At 49.8% G+C, this 21,713-nt stretch overlaps 1 protein-coding gene across 1 annotated transcript; it reads left to right on the plus strand.

The window, feature by feature from the left end:
* The first annotated feature begins 5,375 nt into the window (after positions 1–5,375).
* LOC119391746 (uncharacterized) lies at positions 5,376–20,522 on the plus strand. The gene is made up of 6 exons (XM_037659399.2): positions 5,376–5,478; positions 7,047–7,402; positions 11,931–12,111; positions 14,899–15,042; positions 17,970–18,079; positions 20,235–20,522. The coding sequence occupies exons 1-6, from the start codon at positions 5,376–5,378 to the stop codon at positions 20,520–20,522; spliced, it is 1,182 nt and encodes a 393-aa protein (XP_037515327.2).
* Positions 20,523–21,713: the final 1,191 nt, after the last annotated feature.

A 21,713-nucleotide genomic window follows, 5' to 3' on the forward strand; every position in this document is an offset into this window, starting at 1 on the left:
AGCTGCAGGAAAGGCGCGGGCCTCTACGAAAGTGGACTTCTGCACGATGTTTGTCACGAACGAGCGCTTAACTAAGCGCACGTCGCCGATTTCGAACGACGGCATGAAAGCCTGCTGCCGACGGTTCGTGCGCGACAGAGCGCGCGCATCGAAAAAACAAGTATAAAAAGGCGCCGGGAGCGCGCCCGCGCGCCTCTTACCTTCTCAGCAGAAGACGCCACCGACACAGCCAACGAACGCGAAAGATCGGGATATTCGAGAAAGCAAAGCCGAGCCAGCGGCGCCGTCTGATTCCGCAGACGAATCGGTGAGAGGATCTCGCCCTTTCCCTAGCTTTCGCTGTGCTACGCACAGACGAATCATACGCACCTTCCCGAACCCAGGCGCGAGCCGATACAGGCAATGCAAGCGCAGCAAGCGCGCGGGGGCAGAGTCAGTCAGTGAGGAGTTAGTCGGCGAAGAAGTTATGTGGTTCTAGTGATAGCATCGTTCGCTCGACCGCAGAAGACGTGTTGTTTGATGATCTAGTGCTGTGAGTTAAGTATCAAGAGATGACAGTAACAAGTTTTGAAGAGGGTCGGCGAGAAACATGTGATGACCGACTGTGGAGGAGAACGAACGTCCGCGTGGAGTGAATCGTCAGGCCGGTGAATATCAAAGGTGCGTCGCGCAGACCAGCGTAACAAGATCCAGCTATGAGGTGCAGCTGGTGGTGAACATCCGCTTTGTTTTGTTTACAAAGGTGACGTCTCAATCACTTCTTGTTCTTTCTGAAGTCAATCATTGCTGCATTTCTGTTTCTGTAAATAATAAATATAGAACTTAGCTTGTAATAGCGCGGTACATGTGCCGCGCTAGTACAAGCTAAGTTCATGAATGACCAACTCGCCCGAACTACAACACTTCTGAAATATAGAACGTTTGAGCGAAGTGCCCTGCACGGCGGTCGAACCGAACCAACGCATGCTCAGGCTGATAACTTTGGTCGTCTACCAGTGTCAACATGATCGAGTGCATCCAGTGAGCACCGATATGGCAGAACGAAAGCATTAGAACAAGAAGCGACGTGTTACCCGCACAATGACGAAGCGGCTCGTCTAATTGCCAACGAACAGCGGCGATCCATTGCTTCCGTCGCTCTTGCTCAGGAGGCCTTGCGGTAAGTGAGTAAATCCGTGTTCCGGGCGCGTTTTTGTTGGTGTTTGAGCACTCCACAACAATTGTTATTTGACATCCCTTGAAGTTTCGGCCACCACACATACGACGAACGTTGCTTATTTCACTACGGAAACGTGAACAACGCGGATACACACGTACAACGACGTAGGAAACCACGGCGGCCGTCTGCTTGCTTTCCCGAGAGCAATGATTGAGTTCGCCGCCTATGGCGCTTCCGTCGGCGCGCACTAGGCGTATACGGTGAATGACGGCGACGGCAAAATCCAGCCGAGAGTGTCCATATACAGTAAAACCTCGGTGATACGATCACGGCTCGTACGAATTTCGGGGTGATACGAATTTTTATGTGGTCCCGGCCAAGGCCCATTAGCCTGCTATGTATTGGAGTACGGTTGTTGCGAACCGATTTGCACCCCGCGACGTTTGATACGAACGTGCGCTAGCGCGCAGGTATGAACGGGTGCTGCCCGCGTTGTCGCGGAAGACGCGGTAGTCACGCGAGGTCGCGGGCATGCGCGCTGCGAGACCATCAACGGTGCGTCGTTGCCTCAGAGATCGTGCGCGCGCATCTTGGAGACCTTTAGGCGCCTTCACGTTTAGATTACAGACGACGTTGACGTCGCACTTTTTTTTCCAACGCGCTGACGCGTGCTCCTGTGCTCGAGGCAGCAGCCTCTTTGTACTCTGTTAACACGTGCCTGCCACGTCGATGCAGGCCGATGTCCCCGCAATCAGACGTTCTATGAAAAGACTAAAACTTGGGCTGCGGGTCCGTCATGAAGTTTCATTAAAGCTGGACGAAGACCCCAAGAGACGAAGCGAACGGTCTTGGCGAATGAGCTTGGCCTCTACCTTAGAGCACTGCACGGGCCGGATTTTATGGCCCGGGCCCGGCCCGGGCCCGCTTTATGAAGCCCGAGCCCGGCCCGGGCCCGTGGTTCCAAGCACGGGCCCGGCCCGGGCCCTGGCGTATATGACCGAACTCAGCCCGAGCCCGGCCCGGGCCCGTCGTTCCAAGCCCGGGCCCGGCCCGGGCCCGGGCGTACATGACCGAACCTAGCCCGAGCCCGGCCCGGGCCCATTATTCCAAGCCCGGACCCGGCCCGGGCGTTCATTACTAAACTTATCCAGGGCGCACGTGTTCATGACCAGGCCCGGCCCGGGCCCGCTATAGGATATTAGTTGTTGATGATGATTATTAATGATGCCTTGCGCTTTGTAGCGGGCGAACGGACGGAAAATCCGGTGTGTACATGCATCGAAATGTTGCTTTGCTCGCGGTGGCAGCTCAGTGGTTAAGCTGTTTCGCCGTTAAGTCCTAGGACGCGGGTGCGATTCCCGCGGCCACGGCGGCCGCAATTTGATGGGCAAGAACACCCGTGTAAATGCAAGAACACCCGTGTATATACTTATCTTTAGGTGCACGCTAGAGAACTCGAGGTGGTCGAAATTAATCCGGTGCCACTACGGCGTGCTTCGTAATCATATAGTGGTTTTGGCACGTAATACCAAGGGATATAAATGAAGGTTACCGTATGTATCAACCTCAAATAAAAGACCGAACTCTTTATTCCTCCCATGGGAACAACCGTGATCTGGCCCATTGTTAGTGCTGTTAATATATATATATATATATATATATATATATATATATATATATATATATATATATATATATATATATATATATATATATATATATATATATATTGTTACGAAGTGTCACTTTTGTACGAAATAGTGATTTCGTATTCTTGTAGACGAAGGGCCCATCGAGCGAGGCGTCCGGATGGGTCGCGAAGGTTGACCAACCAGCATAGAGAATGGTGATCTGTTACGATGGTAAACGGGCGACCGTAAATGTACGAGCGAAACCGCTGCACGGCAAATACGACTGCGAGGCATTCCTGCTCGGTTACAGTGTAGTTGCGTTCAGGCTTGCTTAAGGAACGGCTTGCATACGCTACGACATGTTCTTTGTTGCCAGAGCGCTGAATAAGAACGGCGCCGATGCCGACGCCACTTGCGTCTGTGTGAATCTCTGTTGGAGACGAAGGGTCGAAGTGCCGAAGGATTGGTTGTGAAGTTAACAGAAACTTCAGCTGGCGAAAAGCGGTATCACAGTCAGGGGTCCACTGAAACGGAGTGTTCTTGCGTAGAAGATTCGTGAGGGGCTGACAGATATCCGAGAAGCCGGGTATGAACCGCCGAAAATATGAGCAGAGCCCGATGAAGCTACGAAGCTGTTTCAGAGATTTAGGAGGTTCGAATGATGCAACGGCTTCTGTCTTCTGTGGGTCAGGTCTAATGCCATCTTTATCGACGAGATGTCCTAACACTAAAGTTTGACGCTCAGCAAAATGGCACTTCTTTGAATTCAACACAAGCCCAGCCTTTCAATACAGTCGAGCACAATATCCAGACGAGTATTATGCTCCTGAAATGTGCGTCCAAAAATTACTACGTCATCAAGGTAGCACATACAAATCTGCCATTTCAAGCCCCGCAGAATAGTGTCCATGAATCTTTCGAATGTCGCCGGCGCATTACACAATCCGAACGGCATCACGTTGAATTCGTACAGCCCGTCTGGGGTAACGAATGCCGTTTTTTCCTTGTCAGCTGCGTGCATTGGAATTTGCCAATAACCGGACCTTAAATCAACAGAGGAAAAATAGGAAGCAGAATGTAAACAGTCTATGGCGTCATCAATACGCGGCAGCGGATAGACATCTTTTTTGGTAACGGAATTCAGTCGGCGATAGTCTACGCAGAATCTCCACGTACCATCTTTCTTCTTCACAAGAATGACTGGTGCGGCCCAGGGACTCGCCGATTCTTGAATTACTCCCTTCGTTAGCATCTCTTGCACTTGCTCGTTGATAATCTCGCGCTCTGATGGTGCCACTCTGTAAGGCTTCTGCCGTATGGGATGCGCGGACGCGGTGTTGATTCGATGACGTATTCGAGACGATGGAATTGAGGGCATTTGGCTGCGTTTTGAGAAGTCGAACACTTTAGAGTGCTTGGAGAGAACGTCAAGGAGGGTATATATATATATATATATATATATATATATATATATATATATATATATATATATATATATATATATATATATATATATATATATATATATACACACAGTGGAATTCATGAGCATACAGCATAAAATAAACGCACCAGTACAGATATTATATATCTATAGTGGTGAAAAAAATAGCACTTCAACTGTTTTTCTATTTTTATTGCCAAGCTTTACTAAGAGCCAGCTCTTTGCTCGTGCCACTGCAGCTTGGCACAGTATGCCTTAGACCATGCAATGCATAACGTTCGCGTGTGCTCGAAGGCCCGACTTAGGTCTTTTAATGAGCGGGCTCGGGCCGGGCCCGGCCCGCAGCCTCAAGCCCGGGCCCAGCCCAGGCCCGCGGCTTCAAGCCCGGGCCCGGCCCGGGCCCGCACTTTCAAGCCCGAGCCCAGGCCCGCGGCTTCAAGCCCGGGCCCGGCCCGGGCCCGCACTTTCAAGCCCGAGCCCAGCCCGGGCCGAGCCCAGCCCAGCCCGGCCCGGCCCGCGGGCCGGGCCGGGCCCGGGCTTTCGGGTCGGCCCGGGCCCTTGCAGTGCTCTACAGTCTACCTATCGTGTGCAAAGCGCTTCTTAGGTCACTTTCGCCGCAGTACTCTGATGTGCAGAAAAGCGTAGCAAGATTCGGAAGGGGTTACTAGCGGTCATGGGTCACAACAGATCTGGTTCACTGATTACACACACGCGCATGTACCGTATATTTACGAGTACAAGTATGATCACTGACGTGTAAAAACTTTATTGGCAATCATTCAGAGCTGTTCATGACGTCGCTGTGGCCCTGAGAAACACTGAAACAAAACGTATGCCAACTTTTCTTTGTCGCATACTAATTTTCCATTTTTTCTGGTGATACGAATTTCGGATGATACGAATATTTTTGGTAACCCCGCGAGATTCGTATCAGCGAGGTTTTACTGTAATTGAATACAAAAAAATAAAGCTCAATTTCGATTATCCGGTATTTGTAGGAGCATATTTTCCCTTGTTTGGGCCAATGCTGTTAGATGTAGAGAACTGGGGCGCAGCTGAATATTTTATCTTCCTTGCGTGTAGGTGCGTCTCGCAGCATCATTACTCTATCTCGTGGTCACGAGCCCTTTAGTGACTGGCAATGAAGAAGAAGAAGATGAACCCATTGGTGTTGGTCGCCGCCTTTGCGCTTCCTTTTTCCGAAGCATTCACCTGGGCAGTGAATCCGAACTACTACGAAATCGGTAAGTGGCGGTGTCTTCCCGCTACCGTTTGATATAATAATATCTAGGGTTAACGTCCCAAAACCGCAATATGTATATGAGGGACGACGTAGTGGAGTGCTCCGGAAAATTTCGACCATCTGGTGTTCTTTAGCGTGCACTGACATCGTACAGTACACGGGACTCTAGCATTTCACCGCCATCGAAGTGCGAGGGCCGCGGCCGGGATCGAACGCGCGACCTGCGGGTCAGCAGCCGAGCACCGTGGCCGCTACGCTACCATGGCAGACAGGGCAAGCTTCAACTGGAATTTGAAGATATTCACTTGGTTGTACGTTTAAGCCGATAGACAAGTTCGATGACGTTCGACATTGGCAAGCGCTGCTACTAGCGACGCAAATATACGCCGAAAAGGACGGCCACTTCCTTAGTGTGTTTCTATCCCGGCGTTTCCCGATTTGCAATAAAGCTTTAGTACTAGGGATCCAAACCGTTGGAACCCCAAGCTATTGTGTTCTCTTGCACTCCGGCTGTTGGAACAGAACAAAAAGCGGGGAGCTAGGGTACAAAAAAAAAGCGAAAACTTGCACTCGACCGCGCAAGGTTTGAGACGGCGAAGCTGTCCTATTTGATGGCGTTTCGTAGCTGGCACAGGTTGAACTCGGCTGTCTCGAGGTTTAAACTTGGATGTAGCTAGGCCTGAACTGGCTCTACTAGGTTGACTCGGTTGTAGAGGTCTGAACACGGCTGTAACTAGGTTGTACTTGGCCATGGTAGGCCTTTCTTGGCTTATTATGACACCATCAAATCGGCCAGCTTTCCTGTGTCTCAAGGCTTGTGCGGCCGAGTGCAAGCTTTCACTTTTTTAAGAGAGACGGAAAGTTCTCGTCTGAGTGAGAGAAGTGTTTATTAGTATCTAGTAGTCATCGTCCTAGCTACCAGCATCATCACCATCGAAATTATCTCGCAGACTCGTCGCCGGTTATTCCTTTGGTTCATGAACACCCACTGAAGACTTCTACTAATTCTTCCCAATATTCTTTGCTCTACCAATTCTTGATGTGGCCGCTGCTCCGGTTGTTTTCTCTGAGCAAACGCTTTGCCAAGGGAGAATCCATAAGCGGTGTAGCCGCTTCGTAGCCTAGTCTCCAGTTGCTCATCGCCGCATAAAGGTCTTTGCTGTTATCAAGGGGTATTACCAGGTCGGGACACCCAGGCGGGCTTCACCGGCATCTTCGCCATCAGAGCATTGTCATCACTGGTAGATTGCCAACGGCTTGTACAAGTCCCTTATGCACGCAAAGTCAAACTTCGCATAGATCAAATCTGTGCATACGCGCTGCATTCCACTCACGGTGATCGCCAGTATCTGCTCGTCGTCTCTTATTCTCTCTGCCTTTCCTTGGCCGTATGTTCTGCATTTGCCCGTCGCTGCCATTGCCCTTCCCGCACAGCGACAAGCCTAGCTTCACGATGCGCTGCTGCTTCTTTCGGAGCACGTACTTTTCTTGCGCGTCCCATGGCTGTATCTGATCGAGCGGTGGAAGGCAGGCTTTTTGTGAAACGCGCACGTTTTAACGGCGGCTTAGGGAGCTGCGCTCTTAAAAAAGCGCGAGACCTCGGGGTCGCCATTACCAAACCTGTCCAAGTTATCGAGACTCGCGCGTGGCGTAGACCGTGTGGCCAACTGCAACTCGTTGGCATCGCAGTGTCCCTGAACGACTTCTGCGACAACAAGGAGAACAAGAAGGACCTGCGCAACACGTCGCAGAGCAAATCGGCGGCCATCGTGACGGCGACGCAGTTCCGCGACATGCGTGGCAGCATCAAGGACGGCTGCTCCATCGACCTGTCCACCAAGGGCACCGCTGGCCTCATCGTTTCCCTCGTCGAGATGAACCTGCGCTCGGGTGTGCTCAACCGTTCCTGCATCGACTACGTCAACGTACGTCGCGTGTCCAGACGAGGAAGAAATGCAGGAGAAGATGAAGGCTGGAACTGGGTGTGTCGCTGAAGCAAACGTTTGGACAAGTGGTCTCGTCTTCTGTTGCTGGCTTGAAGAAGACAAGACTACTTGTCGAAACGTTGACTCCAGCGACTCCCTCTGTTTAAGAAAGTTGCATGTCCAGGTCTTTTAGAAAATGATGCGTGCGTGTGTGTGTGTGTACGTACGTGCGTGCGTGTTTAAACACTACAGATGAAGGTTGCCGGGAGAAGATGAAGACTGTCTTTTCCGCAGTGCTCTATCGCGTTACCTAAACTCTGAGCCGTCCAATACCTCCCGCGTAACCTGCGACTGGCCCAGCTGTACAATTTCAAGCACTACACTGTTAGGCTTAACAGTTTGTGACGAAGTCATATGTCCGCAACAAAGGAGAGTTCTGCCTTCGCATAGCCACCGATGGCCAATTTCGCAACATTCGCGATATACATGACTACTTAACGAACTTTGACAAAACACTTACCGTACCCTTGCGAATGCCATAGCAGTCATAGTCAGTTCATAAATGTCTTTATTCGTGAGGGCTGTATTTTTTACTGCTTAAGGACCTTCGCTGTTCCTCCGTGGTCATCACACTATGCGGCAGTTCGTGTTCATAGCATTCTGTGAATAACGGTCACTATGTATGCCAAAATCAACTTCGCACAAAATTTTGTTAGTCCGATACACCATGTCTTGCAGCTAACGTTAGTCAAGGTCAATGAAAAAAAATGAAAGTAAGCTAGCAAAATATACTATTATAACACCTGTGCACTGTTCAAGATGTGTTTCGCTAAAGAGGAGACTTGGATCATGGTTGCATGGACGAGCGGCAAGCTGCCCGGTGGTGATCCTGTCATCAGCAATGCTAAAGGCGTGCTTAGAAAGAAATCTTCGACGTCCCTCATAATCACATTGTGGTTTTGGGACGCAAAGCCCCAACAATTATTGCTTATCTTAAAAATCCACACGAGTTTAGAGTATTGCATATTCTCCCGCGCGATAGCACCAGGTTGCCCCTGGTAAGGGTTGGCAAAGAAGGGACCACCCTGTTGTCGTCTCATGTCCCGCGTTGGCGTTACGCTCGTCCCACGTTTGATATACATAAGCCTAGCAGGCTGCACGCTTGAAACGCCAGCGCACGCTTGCCAGTGAACGAGAGCGTCGCTGAAGGGCAAATACTTCTCTCCGAGCCAGCAAAGCGACAGCCAAGAGGTCAGCGTCGGGATTTGACACACATCTACGGAAGAGAAGCGCAGGCGAAACGCAAGCGCCGGGAGTCAGACGCACCGCGCTCTGAGCAGCTAACAGTAGAAAGACAGTAGAAAGGAGATCGTAGAACAGAAAATAGATAATCGCAAAACAAATAGGATAATCACAAGAAAAATAACGAAAAAGGGTATAAAATATAATCACACGAAAAGAAAAGAAGAAGATAGAAAATATCATATAAGCACACGAGAATAACAAAAACGAGCAGAAAACAGCAGATAAACACAACATAAACACAACGGAAACGCATGCGAATCAATGCTACGCAGTTCGTACAGATTTCACTTGGGGTGGAACTGGCTTTGATTTGTTTTTAAAGAAATAGCTAAACGATTTAAAGTATATCGCATTTTGTAGTGACTACCGACCACCGCCCTCCCATTGCCAATGGAGCTGAAGTTCATTTGTCAAAGCTGGATGCACGCAGTATCAACGTTACTAGAACAAACTCAGTTTCAAAGCTCCGTATCTCCGCCAGCGGAGGAGGGTGGTCCGAACGGTGGTCGCGAGAACTAGCGGCGCTGCAGTTCCGTCTTGCGCCACTATCGGCGCGTCGTCTGCTGCCACGGCATAACGCTGCGGTCCGCCGCGCAGTTGCTCGCGGCAACTGTCTTATTGTACTAGTTAGGTGGATATGCATAAGGTCGTCTGTATGCATTGTCCCGCGTGCGTTGTTCATTGATTGGCTAAGAATCGATGTTCGGTCTATATTGCCACGCCCACTTCTTGTTTTATTTTGATGTATTCGGGTTTGACCAGCAAGGACGGTTATCAACGTTCGACGCTGTCCGCGAAGCAGCGTTCGAGAAGCTTCGCGATTGTAATAGATCGTTTTGGAAAGATTGCGCGCTGCACACGAATGTTCCAGCTTTGTCGAGAGATAACGCCGCTACCAGCGATATCGCTGGAAAGTTCGATAGCGCCTGTATAAAAGCCGACGTGCTTGACCGCTTGTCAGTTGATCGACGGTCGACGCTCTGTTCGCCGCTATCAGTGTATTGCTGTAGTTTAACTTTCAGTTTCCCGGCCACAAGTTCGGCCAAATAAAGAGTTTCATCTCGGACCTGCTGACTGCTGCCTTCGTCGACGTCACGACCCTATGACAAGATTTGAGCTGTCTACAGTGCGCTTAACTTCCAAGCATAGGAGTTTCTAAGCGAATGAGGGTTTTCAGACTAATTTTTATAACTGCCACCACAATTTTAGCCGCCGCCGTCTTATCTAGACCAAGAACAACCCAACACGTTTGTAAAAGCCTTTATAGTGCACAAAGAAGCGTACTTACTCGAGATACAAAAACGTTCTAGAAAAACAGTACTCATGTTTCTACAATTAATTGAAAAAAACTTTCTCGAAAAACATCACCAATGCCTTACAATGCTTACAAGACACGTTTTCGCGACGGTTAAAGGGCTACTGACCCAAAATCGGAAAATTTTACGAGAACTCGGTAAATGAAATCTCAGTGTGCGATTACATCGAATAGATGTCGTCTCTGAGCAATTATTTCAGCGGATAGTTGTATTTTCGGTGTCTCATCTTTCTACGTCGCATCCTTCTACGGTGCCTTAAACAATTCGAACAGATCGGCCATGATGTGAGGACCGAGCAATCATTCGCGCGTACTCTGTCGCTAGAAGAGTTCTCAGTATTCAACTTCAGTTTTTCAACTTCACCGAGCAGATGTTCCATGCCCGCAGCACTTTACACTGTACGACAGCCGTTTGCGTTCCGTGCTGTAGCCGTTCACTACGCAGTTAAACTGCTCGTCAACTACAATTATCTTTTGCACAAGTAAGTATCCATTCCCGAAGCAAAGTGTGGGATTGGGCTATTTGGTATTTCATTATAAAACTGCTCAGCACAAGAAATTTGACACGGTACACATAGAAAAGACGAGGACCAGCACTGGTCCTCGTCTTTTCTATGTGTACCGTGTCAAATGTTTGCGCTGAGCAGCCCGTTCCCAAGCCGGCGAGTGTAAAATATTCCGCACATCTTGTTCAATACCTCGTCGTAAAATCTCGAAAATCCACTGCTTTGAAGGCATAGCGACAGCTGACAACTGATCAAATGTTAGTGTGATGCAACTCTCAGTCTCGGTGTAATCGCCTGCTTTTCGTTTTGCTGTTCTATTTCTGGCGGCTCCTCCAAATTGGGCACTGGGCTTTCGCGGGTCGCCGTGCGTTTTGGGGGGGGATTTGCGCCTAAACACCGAACATTTTGGCTTTGAAATGTGGGGTGGAAGTGCCATTCAAGCTTTCTATCTTTGCGATGCAAAGCTTGAATGGCGTAGGGTCTTTTGCAGGTCCGAAGAAGTGTCGTGAAGCGGAGTCGTCGTTGCGGTAGCCGCTCTTGCACCAGCGCAAAGCAAGTCGGCATACCGCACTGGGAATCTGTTCGCCCTCGTTACGCTTCGTACATCATGCACGTGTCTTCGTACAGGACGCTAAGCCTGGTAGAGAACAGTCGCAAAATGGACGAGCTAAGAAAGCGCAGACGACGCTCTAACCCACGTGCGCTCGTACATCGGCGGCGCCAGCCGCGGCTGCCGCGGGAGCGCGAGCCGCGGGAGCTAGACGTGACTGCAGCGCCACTAGTTCTCACGACCGCCACGCGGACCGCCTCTCCGGCGGAGCTTTTAAACTGAGTTTGTTCTAGTAACGTTGTGCAGTATTACTCAGCACTCAAGGTAACTCCGGCAATCGACCCGGATTTCATACAAGCAATTCAGGAACATTCATCTCACACTCATCGCACGAGAAACATCGGTAAAGCCCTCCGCACGATAGGCGCCTCTTTTATTCGGTATCCGTAGTACTGGGGAACCAAGCTAAATCGATGAACGATAACCACGCACATTCACCTGTCAATAGTAGCACCGCTTGCTGTAGTTGTCCAACGTATACAGTAGGCCAGCTAAAAAAAATTAGCGTAGCTTGCACTGGAGGCGAAATGCTAGATAGCGGATGTGATGGGCATCTAGGTAGTCCTGGCTGTTGCTGTTTTGTTATGTTTTGCAGCCTGGTGCATCTTCTAGTTGCCCCCGTTGCAAAGGCCCTGCTGATGAGTTGTTGCAGTCGGTTAGAGTCATCGCTGCGAGGGATGGACTTGTATACCTCGGGACAGGGATTGGGGATGGGTGTCTACCGCGAAGTTAAGCTAAGCTCGACAGCAGCCTAGGGCATTCCATCTAATAATGGTTGCTGTTCGGGCGCAGATCGTGACCAAATTCCACATCCCGAGCGACAAGGACGAGCGCTGCGGACGCGTGCGCGCCGACGAGTACCGCTACTTCGCCACGTCGCAATCGCTGCAGCTCAGGCTTCACTCACGCACGCCGCTGTCGACCTTCTTCGAAGGCTACACCCTCGCCGTCGTCGTCACCAGCTTCACCGAAGGTGCGTATGCTGCGTCATAGTATCTTGGGGGATGAGCGTAATACCGCCACGTCGCTTCAGTGGTCCAATCGGGGTATAATGACCGTAGAGCAGCAGGGCTTCCCAAACGCGTCGGTTGGGCTCTCCTTCCAGAGGGATAGTGCGCGCACTTCTTTCTTTCGTGGCCTGCCCATGCATTTCACCCACTACTGCAGGTGGCATTTCTTCCTCATTTCCTCCTTCGCGAAAAAGGGCATCGCCTAGATGATCCAGGGCAACGCCTCCTCTATAAAATGCCTGCCGCGTGATCCAAAAACCTCCTGCCCTACCCTTTTCCTCATTCACCGTCTCTAATGAGGGCAGTAGCTGGCGATCTTTGCGGTGGCCGCTTGCAACACTAATTTGCGCATGCGCACATTACCCCTTTCGACGTCACATCATGCCAGCCCCATTGAAAACAATAGGGCAGTACGTGGCGTCATCTCTCGACAAGCGACCACAACTTAAGGCAGGACAGCTACAATGGGATAGCCAGCGACGCCGCAGACATCTTTCTAGAGAAGGCGTTGTCCAGCGTAGGCGTAAGTGAGAAAAAAAAGCAGCTTAGACAGCCCGGAAGTTAAAGAATGACAAAATGTCATGCGCGCAGTCAATGAACAATGAGGCGATGTCATTAGCACAAATAAGAGTAAACAAAAAAGTCACAGTTTCACCGCATGGGCGAAGCAATGAATGCGATAGCAACAAATTGGAATGCCACGCGCACCTTCGTGCCCTCTATAACTTCAACGCAAACTTTGCGGTGAAAGCACAAGACGTACAAACCCCCCTTCACGAGATAAGCGCGCGCGCACGAGCGACCACGTCGTGTTGGGCAAAGTACAGGTGGTAGAGGTAGGAGGAGCGCACGCGTCGCAACGAGCGGGGCGATGGGCTCTAAAGCGCGTCCTTCGCGCCATCTCGGTGGTGATCAAGAGAACACGCTGAAGCATTTTCGAGCTCTGCGTACCACGAGCGGTAAATTGTGTATATAAATAGCTCGCCGTTAGTATGCTGAAGGAAGCACTCTCCGTGACCCAGTCGCCTAACGTCTCGCGCTGCAAAGCGAGGGATGCAGGTTCGTATATTCGCGCTTCAGAAAATGTTTTTCTGAAATATTTTCGTTTGGGGCTTTTATATATTATATATACATACGTATGCATATACGGGACATGACGGCGACGCCGACGTTAAAAAGCAGCCGCGAGTGTTCATATAATTGCTATCGCAATAAAACAAACAACTGAACGGCAGGAGAAATTACGACCGCGCATAATAAGGCTGTTGAGCTCATCTTGCCTCAACTTGAGATTTCACGGCCACTCACCATTCGTTGTACAGGACCTCCGACAGCAGGTTCAGAACTGCGACGAGACAATCGTCAGTAGGCACCTTCGACCCGCGCCGAACATTCAGTGCTACGCGCTAGTCGCATCTTCGGCAGAGCACGTTAAAGTCGCAGCATGGCCGAGACCTGCGTCCACAGCGAGGCAGCCAATGTCGGCTACCAGAGTGTTCTGTTCTGTACTTCAGCAAGACAGGTCGTGTCGTGCGCAAGAGAGAATACCCAGGCATATATCCAGTACTACCAGCCTGAGTCGCCAACGGTAGCTTTTCATGCCAGATGCCAGAGTGGCCGAGACCAGCAGGCACTATGACATAACAATGCTGATCGTCAGAGCCATCATTGCAAATTTCTCAGAAAATTTGCAACGTGGCCGAGAGAGGCAACTAAGGCACAGCCAATGCCGCGCACCTCAGACATTGTCAGCACTCGGACTGACTATACTCGGTTACAACCTACGAAAAAAAAAAGAAATGTCAGCTCCACGCACGGCCATCGCTTTCCCTGCCAAAGATAATTTGCATAAATGCTCTATCCAATCGCGCTTGCTCATTTTCGTGACGCCAAGCACTTCTCGAGTGTTTCAGATCGGTAACATTCCCATACAGACACACGTTTAAACGTGTCGCTGCTTTTAGGTCGGATACTTGGCAGTCCTGGTAACTTTCGTCAGGCACTCTGAGCCCGTTGCGCAGTCAGACGCAATGTTTTATGTATTAACGACGAACTCTTAGTACGCATAGTATTTACACTAGCCGAGAAAATGTGCTTACGAATCGAGCGGAAACCAGCTAGCACGACTGTCCTTTACACGTGAAGGGCAAGTGCGCAGTGGTCCCGTGGGCGGAGCTGGCGTCTTTGGTTATAACCGAGTACCGCACAGGTGCGAAGTCATCCAACCGCAAGGCATGTTGCTGGAGCAAGCGTTTCGACAAGGCGACTTCTTTTCGTCGGGGAAAATGCAAGACAAACGGGGAACCCATGAAGGCAAGTGTACACGTCGAAGCAGTGCTCCTTCCACGAAGTCACGTCACATCAAGCCTTCATTTCATCCCGAATTTCTTGTATTCTTTTATACAGCGAATCCCTATGCGGCTAGGTTCAAACGAATCGGGTACGTAGACAAATGGCGCGGAAAACCACAATTTTCGGCGAACCGATTAACTAGAATAATCCAACGTTATTGCGCAGGAATAATTGATATAGCGTAAAAGTAAACATACAGGTTTATGTTTTCGCCGGCAAGGCGCCACGGCGGGGTCCCGCGTTCTATTCTATAGAAAGCGAAGCTCAAGCGTCCTCAAGTTTTCTTTCTTTTTGTAAATCAATGGTTCTATTGCTGTGTTCATCGTCTGCGTCTGTACTCGTGCTCTGCGCGAATCGTCGTCGCCAGTTTATCGACGCCGATCGTTTTCTCCCCGCAGCTTCGTCACACGACGGAGGCTGCGCGCCGCACGAGTTCCAATGCGTGGCCGGCGGGCGCTGCATCTACAAGCACTACCAGTGCGACAACATCAACAACTGCGGCGACAACAGCGACGAGGAGCAGCTAGGGAACTCCATGTGCCGTAAGCATCAACGCCATTCCTGTCTCTATCATCACTGCTATGGTAGGTTGTAGCTATTTACTGCACGGCCATCATTACAGGCATTCAAGTGTCCATGATACCAACACTTGCACGTCATAGATCTCGGCGACAGAGGCCTCATGGCGCGCACGCGCGCACTTGCGTGGTTTATAACATTTTCCCAGCAAAGCTGTATATCGCAAGCTGAATGGCAAAGTTCAAACAAAACACGCGTAGAACAACAATTTTCGGCGCTCCTCGCCACCGCCGATGCCTCTTTCACAAGAGTCGTGATGGTCGGTGACGGCTCTTCCTTACCAGCCCTGGTGCCCCTTTGTCTCGTGACATAAAGATCGCGTTACCATTGTTTTGAGCAGTTGCCCTTTGTGCTCACTATGAGAGAGACGCGTATCGTTCGCTCTAAGTTCTATTTTGCATGTGGACATATACACCCACGCATACAAACGAACGCACGCACGAACATACATAAAACATAATTGAACCCCCCCCCCCCCGATAAAAATATGCGGCTGCGCTACAGGCTCGGAAGAAAACAGCGGGAGCACAAACGCACACAGAAGCACGAATGGGCGCGAAAACAACGTGAAGCCGCTGCCGCAGAATGTGCGCCCGCAGACGCTGGCTTCCATCTTCTCAGTATTGGAAGGGCTGTGAATTTTATGAAGCCGAAAGCCTTATATGCCTCAAGTGAACGTAACCTTGAACGAAAAGCCGCCTTGAGTGGCGTGAGAAGAATCAAGGAAAAATATATCACGTGACCGCGCGAGCATGCGTGCTCACTAAAAAAAAAGAGCACTGATCGCCTGATACACTGTGGACGCTAAAATATCCACATCGGGTGAATTTCACGATCGATAAGGCAAATGCATATTGAACCCAGTAAGTTCTTTTTTTTAATCGAATAACCCGAGCAATTTTTTAAAGACGATAGTCTTTCTTGGGGAACTCAAACGCAGAAATTTTGGTCTGTCTGTCTGTCACCCGATTCAGCCTTCAGCCACCCGTCCAAAGTTGAACCACTTGCTTACCGGCCACCCAGCTTGAAGTGGTACGGCCGTTCATGCTTGTGAACGTTGTCGATCAAAAAGAAAATATTACGCATATCTGAGGCGCAACATCACTAGGTAAGTATTAGATGGTGTGTTCCTTTAATAAAAAATACATAGATACGTAATTCTAAAGACCCTAGTTTCTTAAGCTGCGCTGAAAATGTGGCTGTGCTGAAAATGCGACGCGCCGACGAAAGCTCTCTACCACGGAGGAAGGAAAGAACATTCCTCCTGCGTGCCCTCTGCACAAGCTCGTTTCCCGATGTATTGCCAGATAGCGCCCATATCTCACGCAGCGTAGAATTACTGCATATGCTACCTTTAGGTAGCAGAGTTGCGCATCTGTCTTCCAAACGCCGCTAGCAACCGTGCGTTGCGGAGAAGCTGACGCTGGGGCCAAGTTTGGTATTTCTCGATGGCGCCGCTGCAGCGAACTGGATTGACACTAGTCACTCACATTAAAGTAAATCACCGGTCTTCGACACGCCGAACATGTCGACCGGTGACCCGGTAGGCATGTCGCCGGCAAAAACGGAGTGAGTCTTTGCGACATAGCCATGGTTGCTAGCGAGACCTATGCGCAACTCTGCTACCCAAAGGTAGCATATACAGTAACTGTAACGCAGCGCTCCTCTATCGTCTTTCGACGGCATTTGCAGCGAAGCACGCAGATACGCGGCCAATTTTTTTATATCTGAAATAGAGTTTGCAGTCTTTCGTGTCCGCACGCATGGCTGCTTGGCGCTCGTGGACAGATGAGGGGACGCAAGCGCTTAGCATATACCCAAAATTCTGCTTCCGTGTGGTTTTGCTAAGGAAGAACTAGAAGGGGATATTATGCACGTTACGTGGTCCGTAGTTCTTCATTCCTCTAATCCCAATCAATAACATTAAAATATGTTGAATCTTTGTGTTGTAGAAATAATTTGTGTGGCTTTACATGCCAAATCCATGATATGATTATCATGGATTTATCATAATATGATTGTCATGATTATCAAGAGGCACGCCGTAGACTGCGTGCCTCTTAACCATATCGTGGATATTTAATTATACAGTGGAGGGCTCCGAAACTTTCGAGCACTTGGGATTCTTTAATGTGCACAGACATCGCACAGTACCTGGGCCTCTAGAAGGTGCAATTCTAGAGGCCCGGGTACTTTGCGACGCCAGAGCACGCGGAAGAACACCAGATGTTCAAAATATCTGGAGCCCTCCTCAACGGTGTGCGTCCTAAGCATATCGTCATTTTGCCAAGTAAAACCCCTGATATTGATTGAGATATACCACACAGGTTCTATAGCAACCGTAATCGAAAGTCGGCGAGATACAGAATTCGGAACACAGTGCTCGTTGGGAGCATTATATATTCTGTATGTCGTTGCCTTCCGATTATGTTTCTTTATTGCGTTTACTGTGCCAAAGCGACACTGGCTATGAGAGACGGCGCAGCGAAAGGCTCCCGGTAATTTCGGGTGCTTCGGGTTCTTTAACGTGCACTGATATCGCACAGTACAAGGGCCTTTGGCATTTCGCTTCCGTCGAAATGCGACCACCCCGGCCGGTATGGCGTCTGTCGGGTCAGCAGCGGAGCACAGTAACCACTAAGCTATACCGCTGCGGCTGACTTTCGATTACAGTTGTTGATAGCGCCTCCGTTGTATGTCTCAGTTGTTCTTCTATTCGTATTTTCTTGCTACAATATGACGGTTGCCAGCTATGAAAATATTTGCCCAACTCTTCTATAGAATAGCTGCAATCACGACATGTAGTGCCACAATGGCAACTTCCGGAAACATAGCGTGTATCTTCCAACGAGAGCAGTTGACAACACCGCGTGTTCTTCTCTGTCCGCAGTGATGCCCCTCAGCTCCCTCGTCCTGATCACCACAGGCACCGTGCAGTTCGCAGTCACGTGGCTCCTCGTCCTCTGCTGTTGCATTCGGAGCGCCCTCTCGTCGAAAAAGGCGAGCTACGTATTATGCCGAGATACACCAATGTCACATGGAGAACGCAGAATTATCACTTACATGTTGTGTGACCATCGTAGGCGCATCACACGAGCTCTGAGTTACATTACGTTTCCGTTCTATACTTTCGAATGACATTGGACGACTCTGTAGAGAAATCTTCCCAGTTGCATTAAAAATAAATTATGACATCTTAAGTGCCAAAAAAGCGAGGTGCACTCACGCGACACACGCAGAACTGGAAGACTGCCAGTTAATTTTGGGCCGCTTTGAATTTTTTTACCGCGCAGCTAAACTGCATGAGTGGTTTTCCGGTATACCTTGTACCTGCAACCTGCGGACTGCGCGACCGGTAGCCGCAGCGCTAAAGTGACGGTTTTGCGAAGAGACGTGCTCTTTTTTTTTCGTAACATAGTTTTGATATATTGACTGCGTGAAATAGCTTCACTGTGCATAAGAATGGAAGCTTGAGCGAGTTGGTATGCGTTCATCTTTGTGGAACAGCGCTCACGAGACGACGACGAAGAAAGAAGGCACAGGACAGCGCTGTGCACTTTCAGCAATAATATTCGAAGAGGGGGCATTATGTGCGGGAAAAATATGAATTGGAAAAATGAGCCATTCTGTGAGTGTAAAGCTACTTTTCGACTTTATCGCTTTTGTAGTAAACGAGGCAGCGTTATCGTCATGTTAATTAGTGAAGCGTGAACGATTTAGTGAAGGTACCTGAGGAATTTTTGACTCAAATTGATCGAGGACGAAGAACACACAAAACAACAGGACAGGCGCAACTTCCTACTCATTTTATTTCGCACTTTATTTCAGTAGACACCCGTCTTGTTGTTTTAACAGCGGAGCTCTTTGAGCTCGGAGTAAGGCCGCTGTCGTAGACAGAAAACTCGGCTAGTTTGCGCCACACACGGTGGGTATGTAGCAAGCAGCTGAGCAAAGCATATCCACGCATAGTATAGTATAGAAAGGGGGAGGGAAAGTGAATTGAGGGTCAGGAGGAGTGATGTGAAGGTTAGGAGGAAGGAAAGGAGGTGGGGCGAGGGTAAAGCCTGGCATAACCATGTATAGTGTAGTTCATAGAGTTTCCTACAATACTTACTAGAGGGAACTCTGGCGCTAGTGTCTATGGGAGCTGCCACGCATGGCGCTTCAGCCAGCATGGGTATGATGGGTAGCACAAGGATTTGTCTAAACTTCGTTCTTTCGGCTCCGTTTGGCTCCGCGTCGACTGCATCCGCTTTTTCGCAAAACAAAGTTCAGCAAAAATCGGCAGTTCCACTTCACCACTTTAACATTTTTAGGCTCACCAATTGAAATCTGGTCACGGAGTTCACAACAATCCATTCTTTTATCCGAAAGGAAATCGAAACACAGCAATAAACAAAGCCACAAATGCGTTCGAAGCCCGCAAGTACGAAGACCAGGCAAATCCGTGTACTACCCATCATTGCCATGGTGGCTGAACGATCGCAGCGCCAGAGTCCCCTCTAGTGAATTTTAGGAAACTCTATGGTGTAGTTTAGCAAGGGGATTGGAAAGGGAGGTGAGAGTGCGGAGGATGGATGTTAGGGAGAGGAGGAAGAAAAGTAGAAGGAAAGGGAGGAGGTGAGAGGGCAAACCATAGCATAATCATGTGCAGTATAGCATAACAAGGGGTGGGAAAGAGAATCGATGGTGAGGAGGAAGGATGTTAGGGTTACAAGAAAAGGAAGGAGGAGAGTGGGCAATATTGAAAGCGATAAAAAAGAAAGGAAGAAAAAAGAAGCTGTAGAAAGAGATGAAGAAGGATGAAAGAAAGAAGAAGACGAAGAAAGATTAATAAAGGACTCTGTCTGCGTTCGTCGGGTGGTGGCGCTTGCTCGAAGCTCCGCTATTTATTCAAATTTCAAAGGCCTGGAACTGACATTAATTTTTTGTGTTTTTCGGCCTCGTTCAATTTTCAACCAAAAGTCTTGCTCAGTTATGAACCGGTATCAGCTAGCTAAAACCAAGATTCAGTTAGCAGAGGTGGGCGAGTGTGCCCTTGACCTCCCCCGCCACGCCTCCCCGCCTTTAATAATTGAACCATCTGTTGAGCAGGCAGTACGTTTTGTGGGATATGCTCAAATACGTGTACGATGTTACTCCTTAACTAGTGCAGGCGGTGCTGGAGGATCGCACGGACACGGAGACGCTGCAGAACCCGAGCAGCGCGGCGGCGCCCCCACGTCGCAGCACTGTCAGCCTCGAGGACAACGAGCCGGGCGGGGTGAGCGAGGAGGTGCAGAGCGAGGCCATGACTCCAGAGGCCGAGGCCCCTCTCTCGGGACTCAGCCCTGTGGCGCAGGCCAAGCGCTCAATACCACGGCCCTATCGCGGTCCCCTCTTCTCCTCCATGATGAGGAAGACGGAGCCCGAAGAACAAGTGCCCCTGTCACCCACGTCGTGATGGCTTCGTTCAGGCTCTATAGACGGCTGTCCGCGTATACCTTCTTATCAACGCGGCCTTTAAGATTCGAGCAGAAATGGACGGCCATCTGGAAAAGTTAGCGGACGTATCCTCTATTATTTCAGCGATGACGACACATGTATTAACACGTATGTTGCCTCTCGCTGTTGTCCACCTTACTTAATGTTATCCATTGCACGACTGGCAGTGCTGAAAGCGCAGGGTCGGCACCAGGATATTTTTTTTTTTAGTGGAAGGGGTGCAGAGAGGGGTATTCCGCTTATCTTGGATCAGCTTTTCGACACTCTGTGTGTGGGGGGTTGGGGGGGGGGGGAGCAGGCGCATATTTCGAGGGGGGTGCACCCCCGTCCCCGTCCACCCCCCTGGTGCCGACGCCCCTATGAATGCACCATGAATGCAGTGCCTGCCATCTGTTTGCTATCCGGCGAGCGCTCACGGTCATGACAAGTGCTCAAGGTCATGACGAGCGCTGACAAACGGGCGTATCTTAAGTAGAATGGAATACTGGCTGAGTTGGTGCAGATTCATCGTGGCTAACAGCTAGCGCGAAAAACAGACGAATACGAGAAGTGGACACGGCGTATCTTCATGTCCACTTCTCGTCCCCGTGCCTGCTTAGCTTTCAGTGCGCTCGCTGGTACGAAAGGAGAAAGAACGCTCTTTAAGGGGTCCTGTAGCACTTTTTGAGCGTGGTGAGAAACGCTGTCGATCGGTAGTCGAGGCCAAGGTCTTGACGCGCACTAACGAAGGGCCGGATCTACTTGCCCCATTGTCATACCCCTCTCTGCGTAGCTTTCACTGCGCTCGCTGCTACGAGAGGAGAGAGCGCTTGAAGCGTGCCACAAATCCCTCCGCTCCGCTAGTACATGACGGATTATGAAAATTTTTCGTGAAGCGTCATGCGCTAATCGTGAGACTATTCTATTATAACTCAGAAAATTGTTGCAGCGCCCCTTTAAAGCATGCGACAAATCCTTGGTAACTCCGCTCGCGCTTGACGGATTCTATAATTTTTTTGCGGCAGTCGATTCGTGAGGCAATAAATTTCCTAAATAATGCCATTCGATCATTACTTGGAAAAGAGTTGTAGGGCCAGGATGGCTGAGCAAGGCGTTGAAGGAAAATGTGGCGAAGGAAGAAAGGAAATAGAAGGCAGGGAGGCTATACCAC

The sequence above is a fragment of the Rhipicephalus sanguineus genome, chromosome 4 (assembly GCF_013339695.2).
Source record: "Rhipicephalus sanguineus isolate Rsan-2018 chromosome 4, BIME_Rsan_1.4, whole genome shotgun sequence".
Lineage (NCBI taxonomy): Eukaryota > Metazoa > Arthropoda > Arachnida > Ixodida > Ixodidae > Rhipicephalus > Rhipicephalus sanguineus.